General features: G+C 53.9%; 1 protein-coding gene across 7 annotated transcripts in view; it reads right to left on the bottom strand.

Annotated features, from left to right (window-relative positions):
- Positions 1–16,293, bottom strand: part of SZT2 (SZT2 subunit of KICSTOR complex) — a 56,483-nt gene that overhangs the window by 9,749 nt on the left and 30,441 nt on the right. For 2 of the 7 annotated variants that reach the window (XM_071809942.1, XM_071809941.1), the window contains exons 34-63: positions 16,112–16,228; positions 15,935–15,998; positions 15,369–15,554; positions 14,975–15,298; positions 14,648–14,837; positions 14,435–14,509; positions 14,087–14,225; positions 13,738–13,858; positions 13,363–13,492; positions 13,095–13,247; positions 12,879–12,981; positions 12,385–12,502; positions 12,042–12,153; positions 11,472–11,590; positions 10,913–11,077; positions 10,258–10,342; positions 7,553–7,741; positions 7,236–7,433; positions 6,716–6,885; positions 6,369–6,535; positions 5,824–5,921; positions 5,148–5,280; positions 4,906–5,033; positions 4,480–4,610; positions 3,823–4,005; positions 3,126–3,396; positions 2,827–2,906; positions 2,357–2,482; positions 427–632; positions 207–297 (exon numbers count right to left, since the gene is read on the bottom strand). In XM_071809942.1, coding sequence (XP_071666043.1) covers positions 207–297; positions 427–632; positions 2,357–2,482; positions 2,827–2,906; positions 3,126–3,396; positions 3,823–4,005; positions 4,480–4,610; positions 4,906–5,033; positions 5,148–5,280; positions 5,824–5,921; positions 6,369–6,535; positions 6,716–6,885; positions 7,236–7,433; positions 7,553–7,741; positions 10,258–10,342; positions 10,913–11,077; positions 11,472–11,590; positions 12,042–12,153; positions 12,385–12,502; positions 12,879–12,981; positions 13,095–13,247; positions 13,363–13,492; positions 13,738–13,858; positions 14,087–14,225; positions 14,435–14,509; positions 14,648–14,837; positions 14,975–15,298; positions 15,369–15,554; positions 15,935–15,998; positions 16,112–16,228 — 4,372 coding nt within the window. Of the gene's footprint in view, positions 1–206; positions 301–426; positions 633–2,356; positions 2,483–2,826; positions 2,907–3,125; positions 3,397–3,822; positions 4,006–4,479; positions 4,611–4,905; positions 5,034–5,147; positions 5,281–5,823; positions 5,922–6,368; positions 6,536–6,715; positions 6,886–7,235; positions 7,434–7,552; positions 7,742–10,257; positions 10,343–10,912; positions 11,078–11,471; positions 11,591–12,041; positions 12,154–12,384; positions 12,503–12,878; positions 12,982–13,094; positions 13,248–13,362; positions 13,493–13,737; positions 13,859–14,086; positions 14,226–14,434; positions 14,510–14,647; positions 14,838–14,974; positions 15,299–15,368; positions 15,555–15,934; positions 15,999–16,111; positions 16,229–16,293 lie in introns of those variants that run through there. The other 5 variants (XM_065842033.2, XM_065842031.2, XM_071809943.1 and 2 more) reach the window with 4 other exon arrangements.

Raw genomic sequence — 16,293 nt, forward strand, 5'->3', positions numbered from 1 at the left:
CAAAGGCAGGTAGGAAGACAAGAAGGTCTCATCTGGTCCAACATCCCAAAGATGGTGCTGGTCTAGAGAGACTTTCTGGCTTCAGTTCTTTCCCTGCCCTCTCCCATCCTTTCTGTCTGACACTGATTCAAAAGCCAACCAGAACTGCCCGACTGCACAGCCTGACTTCCACCCCAGTTCTACCCTTATAGCAGACACGCACTCACCTTTGGACTCCCCTCTGCTTTTGGCTTCGTGTAGGAAAAGGACCCTCTCCCCTCCACACCCATCGCTGCCAGAGCTCGGATCCGGCTTGTGCTACTGGAAATGACAGCAGAGAGAGCGTTGAGCAGGGGAGCCAACATCTCCTGTTGTGTCAAACCTGGGCACAGCTCACTCAGTGTGTCGGCCCTTCTCCAACAACAGGGTTCCCAGAATGTCACTGACCTGCGAGTGGTGGGTGAGGGTGGCCGCACCTGGACCAGAATGAAGCCCATGCTCTGCAGGTACTGGATGTACTGCTGCAGGAAGGCATTGCACATCTCCTGCAGCCAGGGTTCCTCCTTCACCTTGCAGGGCAGCGCTTCTGTTGAGTCGCAGCTGTGGCTACGGTCCCTCCCTGAAGCTGTAGAGTCATTTGAGCGGTGGCGCTTCTGGAAGAGAAAATAATTCCCTAAAGAAACTTGCTGCATCTGGCCCCAGCAGGTGACACTCACTGGGACACCACCAGCTGCTCTGGATGAGCAGAGGACAGACCTCCCTCTGCCAGAGAGCACTAACAGCTGGTTCCCCAAACACTGTCCTACTGCATGTGCTGAAATGCAAGATCCAAGATTTACCCAGGCTGCAACAGACTGCAGGAAAAGGTGCCCTGGCAAAGGGGAAAATTCACATCTCTTCCCACAGAACGGCTTCCACAAAGTGTTAGTGGCTTGCAACTGGTTCACACAAAGCTCAGAGCTTCAGCTCCTACTGCCACAGTAAGAGTCCAATCACCTCGTGAATCCTGTTGACCTTTCAGGATTTACTAGTAGTTTAGTAGCACTGAATATGAAGAGAGCTTTCTTTTAACCATTTTCAGTTCTCCCTTTGATGTCCTGAATACTCCTTGTCTTTGTGCTGTGAGAGACTGAGGTGTCTTTTCTTGACCTCTCTACTTCCAGTCTGTGGCTCTTTAACATATTTCTATCTGTCTTTTCACTCATCTACCCCAGGAGCACCTTCTTGACTTGTGGTCTCTCCAGCTACTTTCTGACCTTTGCCAAGTGTTTCTAGTTTAATGCCTTTTCCACAAGATGCTTGGTCTCATACTTACTGTCCAGATGAAGGCATTAATACACTAGTATTTTAGAGATATATTGGAATGTTACCCCATAACACTAACACCCCTTGCTGATGTGCTCTCAACAGTTTGCCTTTTGCATGCAACTGTTCATGATCTGAAGAAATCCACAGAGCTGTCTGCTCTGTACAGCCTCTGTAGCTAGTGTAGATTACAGGAGGAGTTCAAATTCCTCTCCACATTGTGCTCTGTTTTAGTGGGAACCAGGTCTCAACTCCCACAATACCTTCCATTTAACAGGCTGCTCAGGTCCCCCTCGAGCTCCTTGCATTCTCTGTCTGTTCTGACCAATCTGAGCAGTCACACAGCACTGCAAAGCTTGGCATCTCATATGTACTGCAATAAATGATCTGGAGATACAGAACCCAATACACAACCTTGAAACCCCTGCTGCCAGGTTCTTCAAATTGAATAACCAATTTTTATTTTGCTCTGTTCCAAAAAGAAAGTGAAGTTTTCATTTTGTGATGATACTTTCCTTTCTCTTGCGAATGCTCAATTTCTGTAGCAATCTCCGTTTAAAGACCCTGTCAGAATCCTTTTGACATTTAGATAAATTACAACAGCCTGTTCTTCCCTTCTCACACACATACAGACCGTGAACAGCTGGTGCGGGATCCGCACCAGTTAGAGTCTGTCAGGTTGCAACCTGCTCAGGATTCAGCTGGTTTGCTTTCAATTGTTCCAGCTATTTGCTGTGTCCAGGCAAGGTCTTCCAGGTCTGCCTGCTCAATGCATAAAGTGAAATTTCGCTTCCTTAACAAATCAGTACCAGAGAGCACTCTCTGATGGCTTTGATAGATTCAGCCCTGAATTCCCTGGGTAGAAAATGTCAAGCTTCCCCAAGGATGGTGTAGATACGAGAGAAAGGCTTTGAGGAACCAAGGATTTTCACAGTCTCCATCTTACAGGGTGAAAATTCATCCTGTAACGCAGGAGTGAGGTCAGAGCAGCCCTGCCTTGGGAAAAGATTGCAAAGCCATCCTTTGCCTCAGTGCATAAGGCCCAACCCTGCTGGCAATGGCTGACACTCACCTTCCCCTCCACCTTGCCCTGCTGGTCAGTCTGGATCTGTTGCCGGAAAGCCGGGTCAAAGAGCAAGGGGGTAGCACAGTAGTGAACCAGGCGCGAGGACTGCTTCAGGGTCTCCAGGTCTGCCAGCTGCACAGCACAAGAGGGATGTGGTTACAGCACAAGTCCCTCATCAAGCCTGGGAACAAGCTGTCTGCAACAGTGCCCTGCTGCAAGTAAGGATCAAACTCTAAAGGGAACCCTCAAAGTTTACAGCCTTTCCAGTGCTGGGCAGCAAGGGTGCATTCCCAAGTCTGATGCTAGAGCCCAGCAACCTCAGAAGTTCAAGCAGAGAGCACTACTCTACTGTCAAACACCATCCCTGCCATGCCCCCTCTGAGCTCCAGTGCTTCTCTCTGCCCTGGTGAAGCTGGTGCTTCCAGTGTGCTGTACAAAAGCCCAGCCTGCTGCCCACCTGCCCAGGCTGCACTCACACTGATGGGCATGTTGGACTGCGCTGATCTCTGCTGCCAGGTAACAAAGAGATTCTCAATCTTCATCTGCTTCTCCAGTTCTGGAGGAAAGAGAACAGCCACAGAAGTATCAAGCCACAGCCCCAAGTATTGCCACTCCACTCCCACACCAGCCATTACCTATCCCCTCCTCCTGCCAGGGTGCTGTGAGATGAGAACTGTTCCCTCCACCAGAACTTTTGTTCTGCTCGTTCTGAGCTCCTTTTCCAGAAGGAAGACGAGTTAGGCAGGCTCTCATGACACCAGGCCCCTTGCTTTACCTTTTCTCTCCATGCTCTTGATTTCCAGGAACTGAGCCCCATGCCAAGTCACAGGGTCAAAAGGTCCCAACTCAGGCCCGTGAGGTATGCGCTTGATGGTGGTAACATCCCGCAGAGCTTCGTCAAAGGGCACCACATCGGGATGGAAGTGCAGAGGCGGCAGGCTGCGGGCAGAGCTGCTCAGCCGGCCTTGTTCCTTGCTAGGTGGGGGGCAGGGGCTCCGGATCAGTGCATCCACCTCCAAAGTAGAGTTCAGGAAAGGATTTGGCTCCTAAGCAAACAGACACACCCATTAAAGGACTCCTTACTGCCAGCCTTGGAGCAAGGACCCACAACAACAGAGTAAATCCAATTTTGGCCATCTGCAAATGTCTTTTTATCTACCTTTTCCCTCACCAGTCCTGAGGAGAGCAGGCTATGGCCCTAACGTGCAGTGGGAAGCCCATTCTACAGCTTCCTCCATCCTAAATAATCCAGTCACAGACAAGTGCTGCCAACAGCAGAATCTTCCCACTTCTGGATGCCTCCAAGAGCAGACAGCAAGTGCCTGGCTGGACATGGCCACAGTTGGACCTGGAGACACCTTGCCAACCAGCACAAAGAAGCACAGAAGCATTTGCAACCTTCCTCAGAGCCTCAAGCTGCCAAGGCCTCTCCTGAGGGCGAAAACACTGCCCTGCATGGCAGGGTACCCTACCTGTTTGCTGTCCTCATGCCACGGTGTGTCCATGAAGCAGTGGTGGTGGAAGAGTCCCAGCTTCTGGCTGATCAGGCAGTGCACGATGTGGGACCGGGCGTTCTGCCACTGCAGCAGGCGAGTCAGCGAGCAGTTCAGGTTGGCCCCCAGGTCTGGGGACCAGTTGTAGGTGTAGAGTGTCAGCTGGAGAGAGAGGAGGGGGAGGAAGGCTGAAGGACCTGCTCAGAGAGATCCTGCATGGTGACACAGGCTGCGCCAGGTGCTCTGGGTGGCACTTTCTGCAGCTGGTTTCAGATGACAAGGCTGGGACAGGGAGAGTGGCAACAGCTCATCCACAGCACCCTGTTAACAGCCACAGCAGTGGTGGTACTTGCACTGGCAGCACTGATGTGGGCCTTGCTGTGGGGAGGGAAAGGGCGGTTATAGTCCAGTGGGGCAGCTGAAGTCAGAGACAGCAAAGGCTGCTGCCCCACAGCACTCCCCGCAGTGCTGCACAGAACCCCCAGCTCTGCTTGTGGCATAAACAGAGATGTCCTGCACAGCTGCTTCAGAGGGCTCCTGCCTGCAGGGACACTCTTCCTCTCCTCCTTCTAGCCCTGGGCCAGCTGGGGACAGCCTGGCTTTCACGAGACAACATCACACAGGCACTACTGCTACCTTTTTATCAATGATCTCCATGAAGAGGAACCTTTGCCGGGGTGCCAGGTCTCGTCCAACAAGGCTGGGATCAGAGCCTCTCTCTGCCGAGCTGAATTCCATGGCCTCAAAGCGCTGGAGCCCTTTGTGAGCTGGAAGAAGCAAGAGTTGTGACCCTCAGTACCAGCTCATCCTGCTCTTACATCCCACACACATCATTAAGGCAGTATGACAGGATATTGTGTCACAGTACTGCTCAGCTTGTCTTGAAATAAGTAGTTATAAGCAAATCTGAGAATAAGGTGTCAGGAGCGGGAAACAGACAACCCACTGCACACCTCTGGGCACAAGCAGCCTGCCCGAGCAAAGATGGGAGCCCTGCTTGTACATCTCCCACCCCAAGGACCCCCAAGCACATGGTCCTGTGGCCCCTGGCCAGGTACTAACCCTGTTCTGTGCTGCAACGCCACTGCTGGAAGTTGCGTCCCAGCAGGATGAAGTGTCTGACAGCAGCGGGGCGAGGGCTGGCGCTCTGGCCGGGCTTGTAGGGCAAGAAGGCAGAGCTCCCATGGCAGCTGCAAAGAAGAACAGCCAAGGTGGCTGACAAGTAGAGCCATGGAAGTAGAGGCTGGCACAGCTGATGGGCATTTGCTGGTGCCAAGCAGACACCTATGAACCGCATAACTCACCAGATCTGCTCAAACACCTTGACAGTGGTGTCGTTTGCCAGGGCAGTGACCAGGCTCACCACTTCCACGAGGATGGAGGACAGGAGGAAACGGGACACAATCTCCAACGAGCACTGCTGCACCGATGGGCACCCTGCATGGAAGAAGTACTGTAGGACAAGGCGTCAAGCTGCCCCAGAGCCAAGTTCACCCCACCTGCGCAGCAGACACAGCTAAGGGAGCCCCACTGCAGGCCTGCTGCCTAGAGCAGGCCAAGTTCCTGCCTTGCCAGGGACCAAGACAGGCAGAGCTGGAGAATAAGGACCTTGGATGGAAGAGGAGAAGACAAAGGCTGAAATAACCTCTGGTTTCAGGCTCTGTCTGAAGTAGGACCTGCACCAAACTCTCTGCATGCTCTGAGCATGGCACTTTTTCCTCTGCTTACTCCTTGGTCCCCGGCTTACTCCTCATCAAAGAAGAAGGAGGACAGCTCTACCTTGCCAGCAGGTGTGAGGGGATATGCAAACACTGAAGTGAGAGGTATCCAGAAAGGGACAAACAGGTTGTGTAACTAGGCGGAGATCAGCAAGAGATGAAGACTGACAGCTCGGTGTCATGTAGGCACTTGTCCTCGGAGCTCTGGGGACAAAGGCCCATCCCCAGACCATCTGGAGGAGTAGGGACCTGAGGTACATACCCAGGTGGTTCATGAATGCCATCCACTGCTGGCAGGTTTGGCTGAAGAGTGGGTGCATGGCACCTACATCCCCTTCCTCCAACTGACAGGCTCGGCGCCTGGGAAGAGGAAAGGGAAGCACAGTTATACCAGATCAAAATCAACAGCAACGAAGGTACAAAGGTGCAACAGTCTCTCCCCATCCATCTTCAGAGGAGAGCCCGGGGAGCCCCTGTTTTGGGTTGTTACAGCCGTTGAGCTTGGTCCCTCTAGGTCAGTAGCCACAGGGGGGTCAGGTGCTGCACAGGGCCCCACACTGCAGGGAAAGGATCTCTGGCAGGGAGAACCAGCAGCGCTCCCAGCAGCACTCCAGCAATAAGGATGGAGGCTTTATGTGTGGAAAGCAGCTCCCCTAACTGGCTGTGACAGGGAAAAACTGCAAGGAAAGGGGATGTGGTCCAGTGGGTTAAGATGCAGACGGAGCCAGCAGGATGTTGGGCTGCACAACACTACAGCAGACAGGGAGAAACAACACCCCAGCAGCCCGGCCTGACGGCTGTGCTTGCCTCTGTGCCTGTTCCAGTTCAGCTGTTGCTGTGCCCCGATCCTGGCTCAGATGCTGCTTGACGCTCTCAGTCTTGTGCCGCCGCCTCGTGCGAGCCTCCTCTGGCCTCTCCAGCACAATGTCATCAGTAGTCTTGGGGCTGCCCAGCTCTGAGGACTCTGTCTTGCTCTAGGGAGAAGGGGGTAAGTTAATGCTGTGCGCATACACAGCCCAGCTAGAGCTCTCATCTCAAAGACCCCGCTACCAGCCTCCTGACCCCAGCCAGATCCCTCCTCTCCATTCCTCCTGGCCTGACACATCATGAGAACTTACAGGCCTTGCTCCCCACTAGTCCCTCAGGAACATTACCAGCATGTCCCAGAAACTGCGGCGTCCCAGCTTGCTTGTGGGTGTCACTGGCTCTCCAGAACTGGACGAAGGGGCAGAGGTGAAGTGCAAGGGTGGAGGACAGCTCCTGCCAGCCCCAGCAGCAGCCATGGCCAGGCCCTTGGTCTCGGACATGGTCCTCCTTAGGCCTCCTGCGGAGACAGAGCAAATCAGACTCTACAGAGCTTCCTGCTGCAACACTGCTAGTATCTACATGTACCCCACTGTGGCTGGTCAAAAGGGAGAGAGCCCTCAGCAACACCCAGAAAAGTAGGTTCATTCTCAGGGAGCAGGCAGACCTTTAAGCATGTCTTCCAACTCAAATTTCTATAATGCATCTTCCCTGAGACATCACACAGTACTGCTTGTAGAGAGGAGAGTATCTTCCTCCCTTCCAGCCCCCCCAGTCCCAGTTCCCCCAACACAGCCAAGCTCCCACAGGCCAGGAGAAGGACCGAGGATGTTTGAGGGCTTGAGGTGGCTGTCCCAGCTGGGCTCTCACCTGCAGAGCTCAGCTCTTCCAGGTCCATGGCACCCAGGGGGCAGGTGGTCTCCACGCAGAGCGGGGCTGGCAGGACAAGGAACTCCATCACAGCATCGCAGAGAGCATGGCGCAGTGCCCCACGCAGCTTCTCCGACAGCTGCAGCAGGCTGATGTTGCCTTTCTCCCAGATATCCAGGCGCACCAGCACACAAGGCTCTGTGGAGAAAAGGCAGTCCTGCACGGTTCTGCACCACCACCTTCACCAGCCCGCCAATGTGCCCCATGGGGTGTGGAGACAACAGGGAATAGGCAGCTCGTGGCATTTTGCTCCCTACCTGAATGCGGGGTGCCAGGCTCCGGCTGGTGCCTGCTGACCGCAGTGAGGCTCTCAAAGTCAGTGTTCTGCAGCAGGCCCGTGATGGGTGAGAAGGAAGGCAGCTTCAGAGGGTCGGGCCTCTCCCCATGGAGCAGTGAGGTGGGATTGCCATGCTCATCCACAAATGTCAATGCAATGCAAGCGATTCCTGTGGGGAGAGTCCAAGAGTCTCCATCAGCCCAGTACTGGGTGCACCTCTACAAGCCCAGTGTACAGCCTGCCACCCTGCACTGGGACAGTCGTGTCACACTGCTTGGGTGGCATACTGCCATGCTGCAGGCAGGGCCCACAGGAGGGGATGCAGCCCAGGGAGCAGAGGCCAGCTGTGCCTGTGGGGAGCCAGGGTAAGAAGCACGGTGTTTGGCACAGGGTGTCCCCATCACTCCAAGAATCTCTCTCCTGCAGCATCACAGCAGCTTTCGTCTTGCCCTGCACAAGCTTCCTGGGTTCTCCAGCCTCATATGCAGGGTGAAAGTATCTCCATTGGCCCCAGAAGGGCCTTTATTACAGATGAATCCAGGACGGGGCTCACCATCCCTGTCCTCTTAAGGGACAGAGTTCAGATGCTCTCCAGCAGCCCTCTCTAAGCTATGAAGGACCTGAGTCCTTGCAGAGGAAGACTGTATACATGACAACTTTTTGCTGATTACACTCGCAGCCCCCTCCTCACTGTACACCCACACAAGATCAGGTGCCTTCCCCATGCATTCCAATCAGCAGGACTTGTGAGTCCTGTGACGCTCCCACTTCCTTTCAAAGCGCCTTGACCAGCTAAACCAGCACTCAGGTGACTGGATGGTAAAGCTGCCCCAACACTGCCCAAGGGTGACATGCCCAGATGCAAACCACCTCCACCCCATTGCATTGCTGAGCCCACATTGTGTCTTTCTCCATTCCAGCAAGGATGGGATGACACCAGACTTCACTGCCACAGAGCAGCCAAGCTGCACCTGATGGATCCACAGCACCACGGGTGCCCTCTCTGCACTGAGACAAATCCAGCCTCAGCAGGCTGTGCCCAGGTCTGATCAGCAGCACAACCACCTGGTCTCTCCATCATTCCTAACGAAGCATAAGCTCTGCAGCAACCTTTCCTCTGAGACATGCCAGATGGGAAGGAGAGGGCACTGGAATGGAGAGAGCTGCTCCCAAAGGAGAGCGGTGAGCATTCACGTCAGAGCATAGCTCCCTTGTGCTCACACTGAGGAAAGGAAACTCTACACCTGCTTGAAGAAAAGTACAGGAGCTCCTCTATCCTAGAGATGCTCTGCAGCAGATTCTGGCATGTTTCTTCCCCAGATAAGCACAGGAACAACCCTCCATCCAGCAAACAAAAGAAGTTTGTGATTTCCTAAATATCAAAGGCAGAGGGGACCAGGACTTCACCTAGAACAGCAAATCTGGCCCACATGACATTCAGTATGAGCTCTCCCAAGCAGACTTTCTCTCTTTAAACAGTAAAGGGCACAAACTCCTTATCTGCCTGGCTTGACAGTCAGCCCTGGGCCCACCAGAATGACAGTGGATGTTCATACAGGTAATATCAGACGAGGATGTAGTTATTCCCCTCTTCTTCCAGATAAACTCCCACACTGAGCCCCTTCAGCCTCTCCCTTTCTGGCAGGTTTCTCTATCATATCCATATCCCAGGACACAGACACTGTGAGAGTGATGACGCTAAACCCTGGAGCATGAAACCATGGCTGAAATATCATGACCTATCTTCCTCAGGGAGGAGATGCCTGTTTGGACCTGTGGGGAAAAAAAGGTGAAGGATTTTTGGAGTTCACTGCTTGCAAGCTCACAGGGCAGCACACGGACCCTCAACAGCCAAGGACTGCAGAGCTGCTGCCTCAGAGCAGCAGGTTCTGTTTGCTCATTTATCCAGCCAACAAGGAAGAGGAGGCTCAGCTAAAAGGACACACATACACAAACACACAGAGGAGTCAGAGCTGAAGCCACAACACAAGGAAAACAAGAACAGCAGGGACCAGAGGGGCCAGAGAGCTGCATGAGAAAGGCAACCGGATTAATACTTGGAGCCACAGGTGCTACCTTGGAAGTGGGAGAGTGGAAAGAGGTGCTGCACAAGGTCCGACATGGTACCTACACAACAGAAGAACATTCAGATGGTGCATGAGGGGCACAAGACACACGATAGCCAGATGACAGACCACATGGCCTGGACAAAACATGACATGACAACCTGCTGCAGGGTGAGACCTATCCAATTCCTCCTCCAGCACTCCAGAGAAAAGAGCAATGGTATTGCCCCTGCAGCCTGTACTCAGTTACACGCAGCATTCAGCTACACCTTTGTGGCAAGGCTCCCGCAACAACGGTCTCTGCTCCAGCCCCACTGAGCCTCTGTACCCCACACTCACCAAGGTCTCACTGTATCTTGCCCTACAGCTCCTGCAACCTAGAGCTGCTTCGCACAGCAACAGGCCAAGCTGGGCAAGTTGCTCTGTGGGAGGCTTGTTCCACCACACATGCAAGGGCATGCAGTCCCGCAAACACACACCCTGCCCACCTCCCAGCCACTGGAGGAACATGCTGCCCCGACACTGGCCCTTCTCAGTCACTCAGAGCTCTCCAACACGGGAAACAGCTCTTCAACACACAGCCTCATACCCTCTTTCAGAAATGAGTTGAGCACGGTACCTTTGCCACCTGTGCCTTGGCCACCTGGCTTGTTGTACAGATAGAGATCCTGGTCAGGCACGCTCCCGCTGTGGTTGAAGTAGTGCTAAAGAGAAAAGAACAGCAGTAGAGACTAGACAACTTGCCTTAACTGGGAGCAGAGGCCCATGTGTGTGCAGAGCTCATCCCCAGGCCTGTAGCAAGCAACCTAGACCTACTTAAAACGCTTGCCAGCACAGCCCTGGCCACTGTTGGGCAGAAGGACCCTTCTGCAGCTCTGTGCAGGTTATACGGCACCACACATCTGGCCCCACCTTCTGTCCCTGCTATGGCCATGCTGAGCAAGTGGGTAGCTGCTCCCAAACTTCTATTAATCCTGACATTTCAGTCCTTATATCTGAAGCAACCATGCAAGGAGGACTTCTTTGTGGCTGCTGCTTTTTGCACAGCAAGTGACCACTTGTACCAAAGCAAAGCCTGTCCAAGTTTATACCAGGCCAAAGAGGAACTGCTCACAGTCCTGTGAAACTCCTCCAGGCTTCAGAAATCAGTGGCAGTTCCTCCTTAACACTACATGGAAGAGCTGGCAACAGAATGACTTAGCTGCCTCCATAAATGCCACCAGCAGTAGCTAGACGCTGGGTAGACTGCTGTCCCAGCTCACAGCCCTCCTCACCTTGAAGTGGTGCTCCACGTTGCTGTCCGTGTACTTCGGGGTGTGCAGGAAGATCAGCAGGTTCTGGCGCAGATAGTAGGCCACTGCGTGCAGCCAGGGCAGGGCGGAGGGTGGCAGTGCAAACTGCAGGACCTCTGTGGGTGGCGTCCCGGGGGGCTGGATGAACTGCAGAGAGAAAGCTTTAAAACTCATCTGAGATGAGCAGGATGCCCCGGGGCTCTGATACTGATCCAAATTATGCCAGCTGGCTATGCAAAGGGAGAGTGTGATGGGCAGAACCCAGGTCTGTAGGCATCACCCTGAGACAGATGTGGGCAGATGTTCCAGTGGTATTCACAGGGAGGCCCTGCCATGCTGCAAACCCCCGCAAAGGGGATCTCCCACCTACCCAGGCACCCACACAGCAGGTACCTTGGTGAACACCAGCCTAGAGCAGGGAATGGGATGCAGCAAATGGCCCTGGCCTTCCCTGCCCCAGCGCAGGAGAAGCTGAGACAGGTCAAAAAGTAGGTGACTGTTACGGGCCCTGGGATGAGCAGTCTCAATATGAGCGAGGTACCTCCACATCTGCTGGGGTCAGTTTGCAGTTCCGCACCAGCATCACAGTGATGATATCCAGGGTGGCCTCATCCAGGCGTCTGCGCAGCACTTTCACCAGCTCATCTGTGATCTCAGGCCCTGACAAGTAAGCAGAGGTACAAGCAGCTTTTTCACCTCATCCAGTAACAATGACCACAGCCACCCCTTCCTGCCTGTTCAGGATGTACCACCCTCACAGTCACTTTCCACAAGAAACACGTCTTTCCCCACCATCAGTTTCTTCAGTCATCTTTTTCTACCCATTCATGATCACAAAAGATTGCTGGTGCAGCAGGCAAAGACAAATGCACTCCTGCACAGTGAAAGCTGGCATAAGCCACCCAGTCTGCAGGTTTCACTGTGGGCCACGGATCCTTTCCTCACATTCCCATGCAGACAGAACAGACAACAGCTCTAGGTTAAGGAAAAGCAGCTTGCTCAGGAGGGAGACACCTTCCCTGCTCTTCAAGCAAAGAGGGCAGGGACTGGAGCTCTGCTCCGCTGCTTTGCATCAGCACAGTCCATTGGTGCCAGGTGCTGTAACACTTACCTGCTGGGGCAACACCGTGGACCATCAGCTGGATGTGTCTGTCTACCTGTCCCACAGGGCGGGCAGAGTCCACACTACGGCACGAGGCTGTGTCCAGAGAGGAACGAGAACCCTGGCGAAGCAAAAACAGCCACCTGGCAACAGCTCCCATGTGAATTCTAGTTCCATCATCATCTCGGGCTGCTAGCAAGGCCAGGCAGAACCCACCTACTGCTGCCCCACTTCACACATCTATGACATGAGTTTTATCCTACACAAAATGCAGGTTGCTGGAACTACTGAGTTCTTTCCACTCCCGTGACCAATAGCACCAACATCCACTCCCAGAGAGCAGCACACTCACCGTTAGATCCTCAGTGTAAATGGGCTCCTGGCTGCGTGTCAGTGCCAGTGAGCGGGATGCTGGGTTAATGGCGTTCTCTGCTTCCCACACCTTCCCACTGTAGGTGGTTTCCGTCAGTCTAAACAAAAGAGACAGACATGTCAGCTTCCATTCTCAAGGATGACAGCATCATACCTCCACAGAAGACCCATGTATTCCTTGCTCTCCCCTGTGCACTTTCAGGGGATTAGTCCTTATGATATGGAGCTTGTGGAAAAATTGCTCTCTGGCTCCCACAGAAAAAAACATCCTTTTCCCTTCCATGTATAGCACAGGGAGGGCAGGAAGGTCCTGGCATGATGTGACTTTGATTCGTTAGAAATCAGATATTTACTGCTTGGGTCACAGCAGGGTCCCACTAGGACCCAGACACTTTCTGCCCCAAGGAGCTCTCGGTCTGGTCTAACGCATGTAGCAGGGCAGGGTCAGGCCAACAAGTCACGCTGGCTTCTTACCGGAGGTAGAAAACAGATTTAGTAGCACGTTCTTGGTAGACAAACATATTCTTCCTGTTCACCACAGAGAAGGCGTTGAGCACAGAGCGAAGCGCCTGTATAGCTGTGGGCAAGGTGGGATGTTAGCTATCCCACACCCCCTCCTCTGATGTGCCAGTCCAGCCAGAAGCCAGACTCTTGACGCGCAAAATGAAGGAGAACCTGGGCTGTACGCACCTCGTGAGACTCCCATGTTGGGACCCATCTTGAGGCGTGAATGCACATGGATGAGTGTGCTCCACACAACGTCACAAGCAAAGTGCCCTGGCATGAACTGCATGGTGGCAGCCAGGTAGTCCCGGGGCTGATAGCTCTCCTCTACAGAGTAATCTACAAAGAACACAGGACATAGCTGGGGCCACAGCACAGAAGTCACCATCTTTTTAGTCACCCAAGGGCAGGCAGTCGCACTGCCACTGAGGCATGGCCAAGGGCACTTTCATACCATCTGTGGGCATGACACGCTGCCTGTAAGAAGTATACGGTGTTTCACTCTTCCAGATGTCCTCCTCGCTTTCTGCCACCAGTAATGAGTTGCATATATGGCTGTCATGCAGGTCCTGCAGCAGCAAGCGCTGCAAAGGATGAGAAAATATTGGTTCTGTTGCTTGCACAGCACACAGAGGACAGCATAGAGAAGGGCTTAGGGCTGGACTGAGTCCCTTTTCCTTTGACCCCCAAGCTGAGACTCCACCAGCTGAACTGGGTCCCCAGGCCCTTCCCTGAGCTGGGCTGGGATCATGCAACCTCCAGAGGTCCTGTCTCCTCTAAGCCATCTCATGACTTGCAGCTCTACTCCTGCCCTCTGCAGATTTGTTACCTGATTGACAACCCTGCAGATTTCACTGATCTTCTTCACCACCACCTGGTTGAGACTCTGGCACTCCCCTGGCTGCTCCTCTTCTGTTTCTGCTGATGCTGCCTTCTCCACACTCAGGCTGCTTTACAGGGAAGGGGAGAGAGGGGTCAGCAGAGCACCTGAAGGGTGCCTGTCCCTTTGTGCTGGGAGCAGGAACACAACGAGGACAGGTGGCTGCTTTCCCCTTAGGGAGCACCAGTCTAGTCCCACAATTACATGGGGCAAGAAGGAGATGCTTGTCAGAGATGAGGGAGTAGCAATAAGGTTCTGGTACAGAGAAGCCATGGCCAGACAGCGGGACCCTCCTTACCGTGTGTGATAGTAGACCTCCACTCTGTCCTGCTGGATTTTTATGATGAGCCAGAAATCCGGCATGAGGGGACACCTGGGTTCATGGTCGCTTATCAGGGCCTCCTCGTACTCTGAGTCACTGCTTCCCCCATCATAACCTGCAAGGTATCCTCACCTCAGTCCCAGGCTGCTGGGCCACTCAGCCTCCTCCTGGGCACAGCAGCTCTCAGAGATCAGGGCCACTCACGAGCCTTGTCCTCTGGGGTCACGCCAGCGCAGGCACGCAGTTCCCCATGCCCCCACACTATCACATCACTGCCAGCGTCTGCCTGCACACTGTCAGTCACTCCTGCCCCGGCAGACTCACCCAGGTGGTCGGAGTCCATGCTGCCCTGGCTCGACACGAGGCTCTGCACGCGGCTGGGACGCTGCTTACTGGAGCCTGCAAAGAAAAGAGGGGTTTGATGATGAGAAATCTGCTGGAGAAACATTCCATAGGACAACCAGGCAGCTACAGCCAAAACGGGGCCCTTCCCTTCATGAGGCTTAGGTACACCTTGCCCACATCCACAGCTCCTACCTTCCCTGCCCTGTGTCATGGAGTCAGCCAAGCTTGCTGCAGATGGTGTCACCAACGGTGATTTCTCGCTGTTGCCTTTTTCAGAGGATGAGGATGGCAGTGACTGTATGGTTGTCTCTAGAGCTGTCTCCTCCAGGGAGTCATGGCCAGGGGCTCTGCTCTGCTCCAGGCTCAGCACTTCTCCTGGGACCTGAACACAAGCCAAGGTTGCAAAAATGACCAGAAAACTAGGCGCTGAAAAATGTCCAATCATACTCCTGCCTCCTACCTTCTGTTACCAGAGTGTCCCACACCTTCCCACCAACAGACCATCTCAGTGTCTCTCACCTCATCCTGTGCGTGGCTGCCTTCATGTGCAGGGTTTCCCACGTCTGGTACAACGCGCGTCTCACTCTCCGGCCACCCCCAGAGACCCTGGGCTTCCTCTGGGAGGTCACAGCTTGCATGGTGCAGCTCAGAGCCCTCTGCCTCTGCTTCACTGCTCCCCTCCTGGCCTGCCTGGCCCAGGGCCGTCCTGGTGGCCCCTCCAGCTGGTGTTCCTGAAGGGTTTGGAGCTTCCTGCCTGGAATGCAGGCGGCTGATGGAGATGTAGTGGTAGTCACTGCCTTCTGCATTGAGCATGTAACCTGGCAGAGCCATTCTTCTGAACTCCTGCAACACAGGCAAGAATAAGCATTCCTCTAGCTTAGTGTATAACACTGTCTCAGGGTTTTCTCCTTACCTCCTTGAACTTCTCAAGAGAGTGTTCAGGTCCAAAGACAAACTGGAGCAGCACCACTTCGCTGTGGCAGCTGGGCCGACCCTTGGAGTTATAGATGTGAGTGGCCACCCGGTGCAGGATGGAGGTGCTGATGACCTGCGAGTGGCGCAGCGCAGACACAATCTCATCATCCAGGAGCCAACGAATCTGAGCAGAGCAAGGACACAGAGCAAGACCTAAGTGACCATCATTTGCATGGCTGCCCCAATTCTGATCCAAGTCCCACCAGGATGAGAACAGCCCCTTGCATCACCTTCATCCCCTCATCTCCTTCTGAAAGTACCTAAGAAAAGGTCTTCGGAAAAGAAGTCTGTCTGTCCCACCCCATCTGCAGTAAGAATTTTGACAGGGTAATCCCACACTTTTAGGGAGCACAAGGCCAATGGCCTGTGTGATATCAGCAAGGCCTGAAAGTCACTTCAGTTGACAGAGGTTGCAGGTGGGAGCAGGCTAGGAAGTGTGGAACAGCATTGGTACACTGTGGCCACATTGCTCCAGCCAGAAGCAAGTGGCCAAGGCTGGCTTACCTCATTCATGGTGGCTTCAATAGCCTGCCTGTGCACTCCAGGGAGGTTGGAAAGTGCAGGGTGCCTACGAGAGACGAGAAAAACCAACCAGACATTCTCATTCATGCAGCCACCACAGTGCAGCTCTTAGGCAGCAAAGAAGCCCATGAGGAGCTTGTTACATCTGCAGTGCCTTACCTCTCGTCTCCAGTGGACGGGAGCCGTTCCAAGTTGTGCATGATATCCTCATCTGAGCGGAAAGAGGATGGCTGCCCCGGAGAGCGTGTGAAGGTGACGCTGCTCTCTGAGGTGCATCTGCCACAGGAAAGAGAGGAGGCTGAGCTCTGTTTTTGAGCCAGTGAGGATAAACAGACACAAGC

The sequence above is a fragment of the Patagioenas fasciata genome, chromosome 6, assembly GCF_037038585.1.
Source record: "Patagioenas fasciata isolate bPatFas1 chromosome 6, bPatFas1.hap1, whole genome shotgun sequence".
Taxonomy (NCBI): domain Eukaryota; kingdom Metazoa; phylum Chordata; class Aves; order Columbiformes; family Columbidae; genus Patagioenas; species Patagioenas fasciata.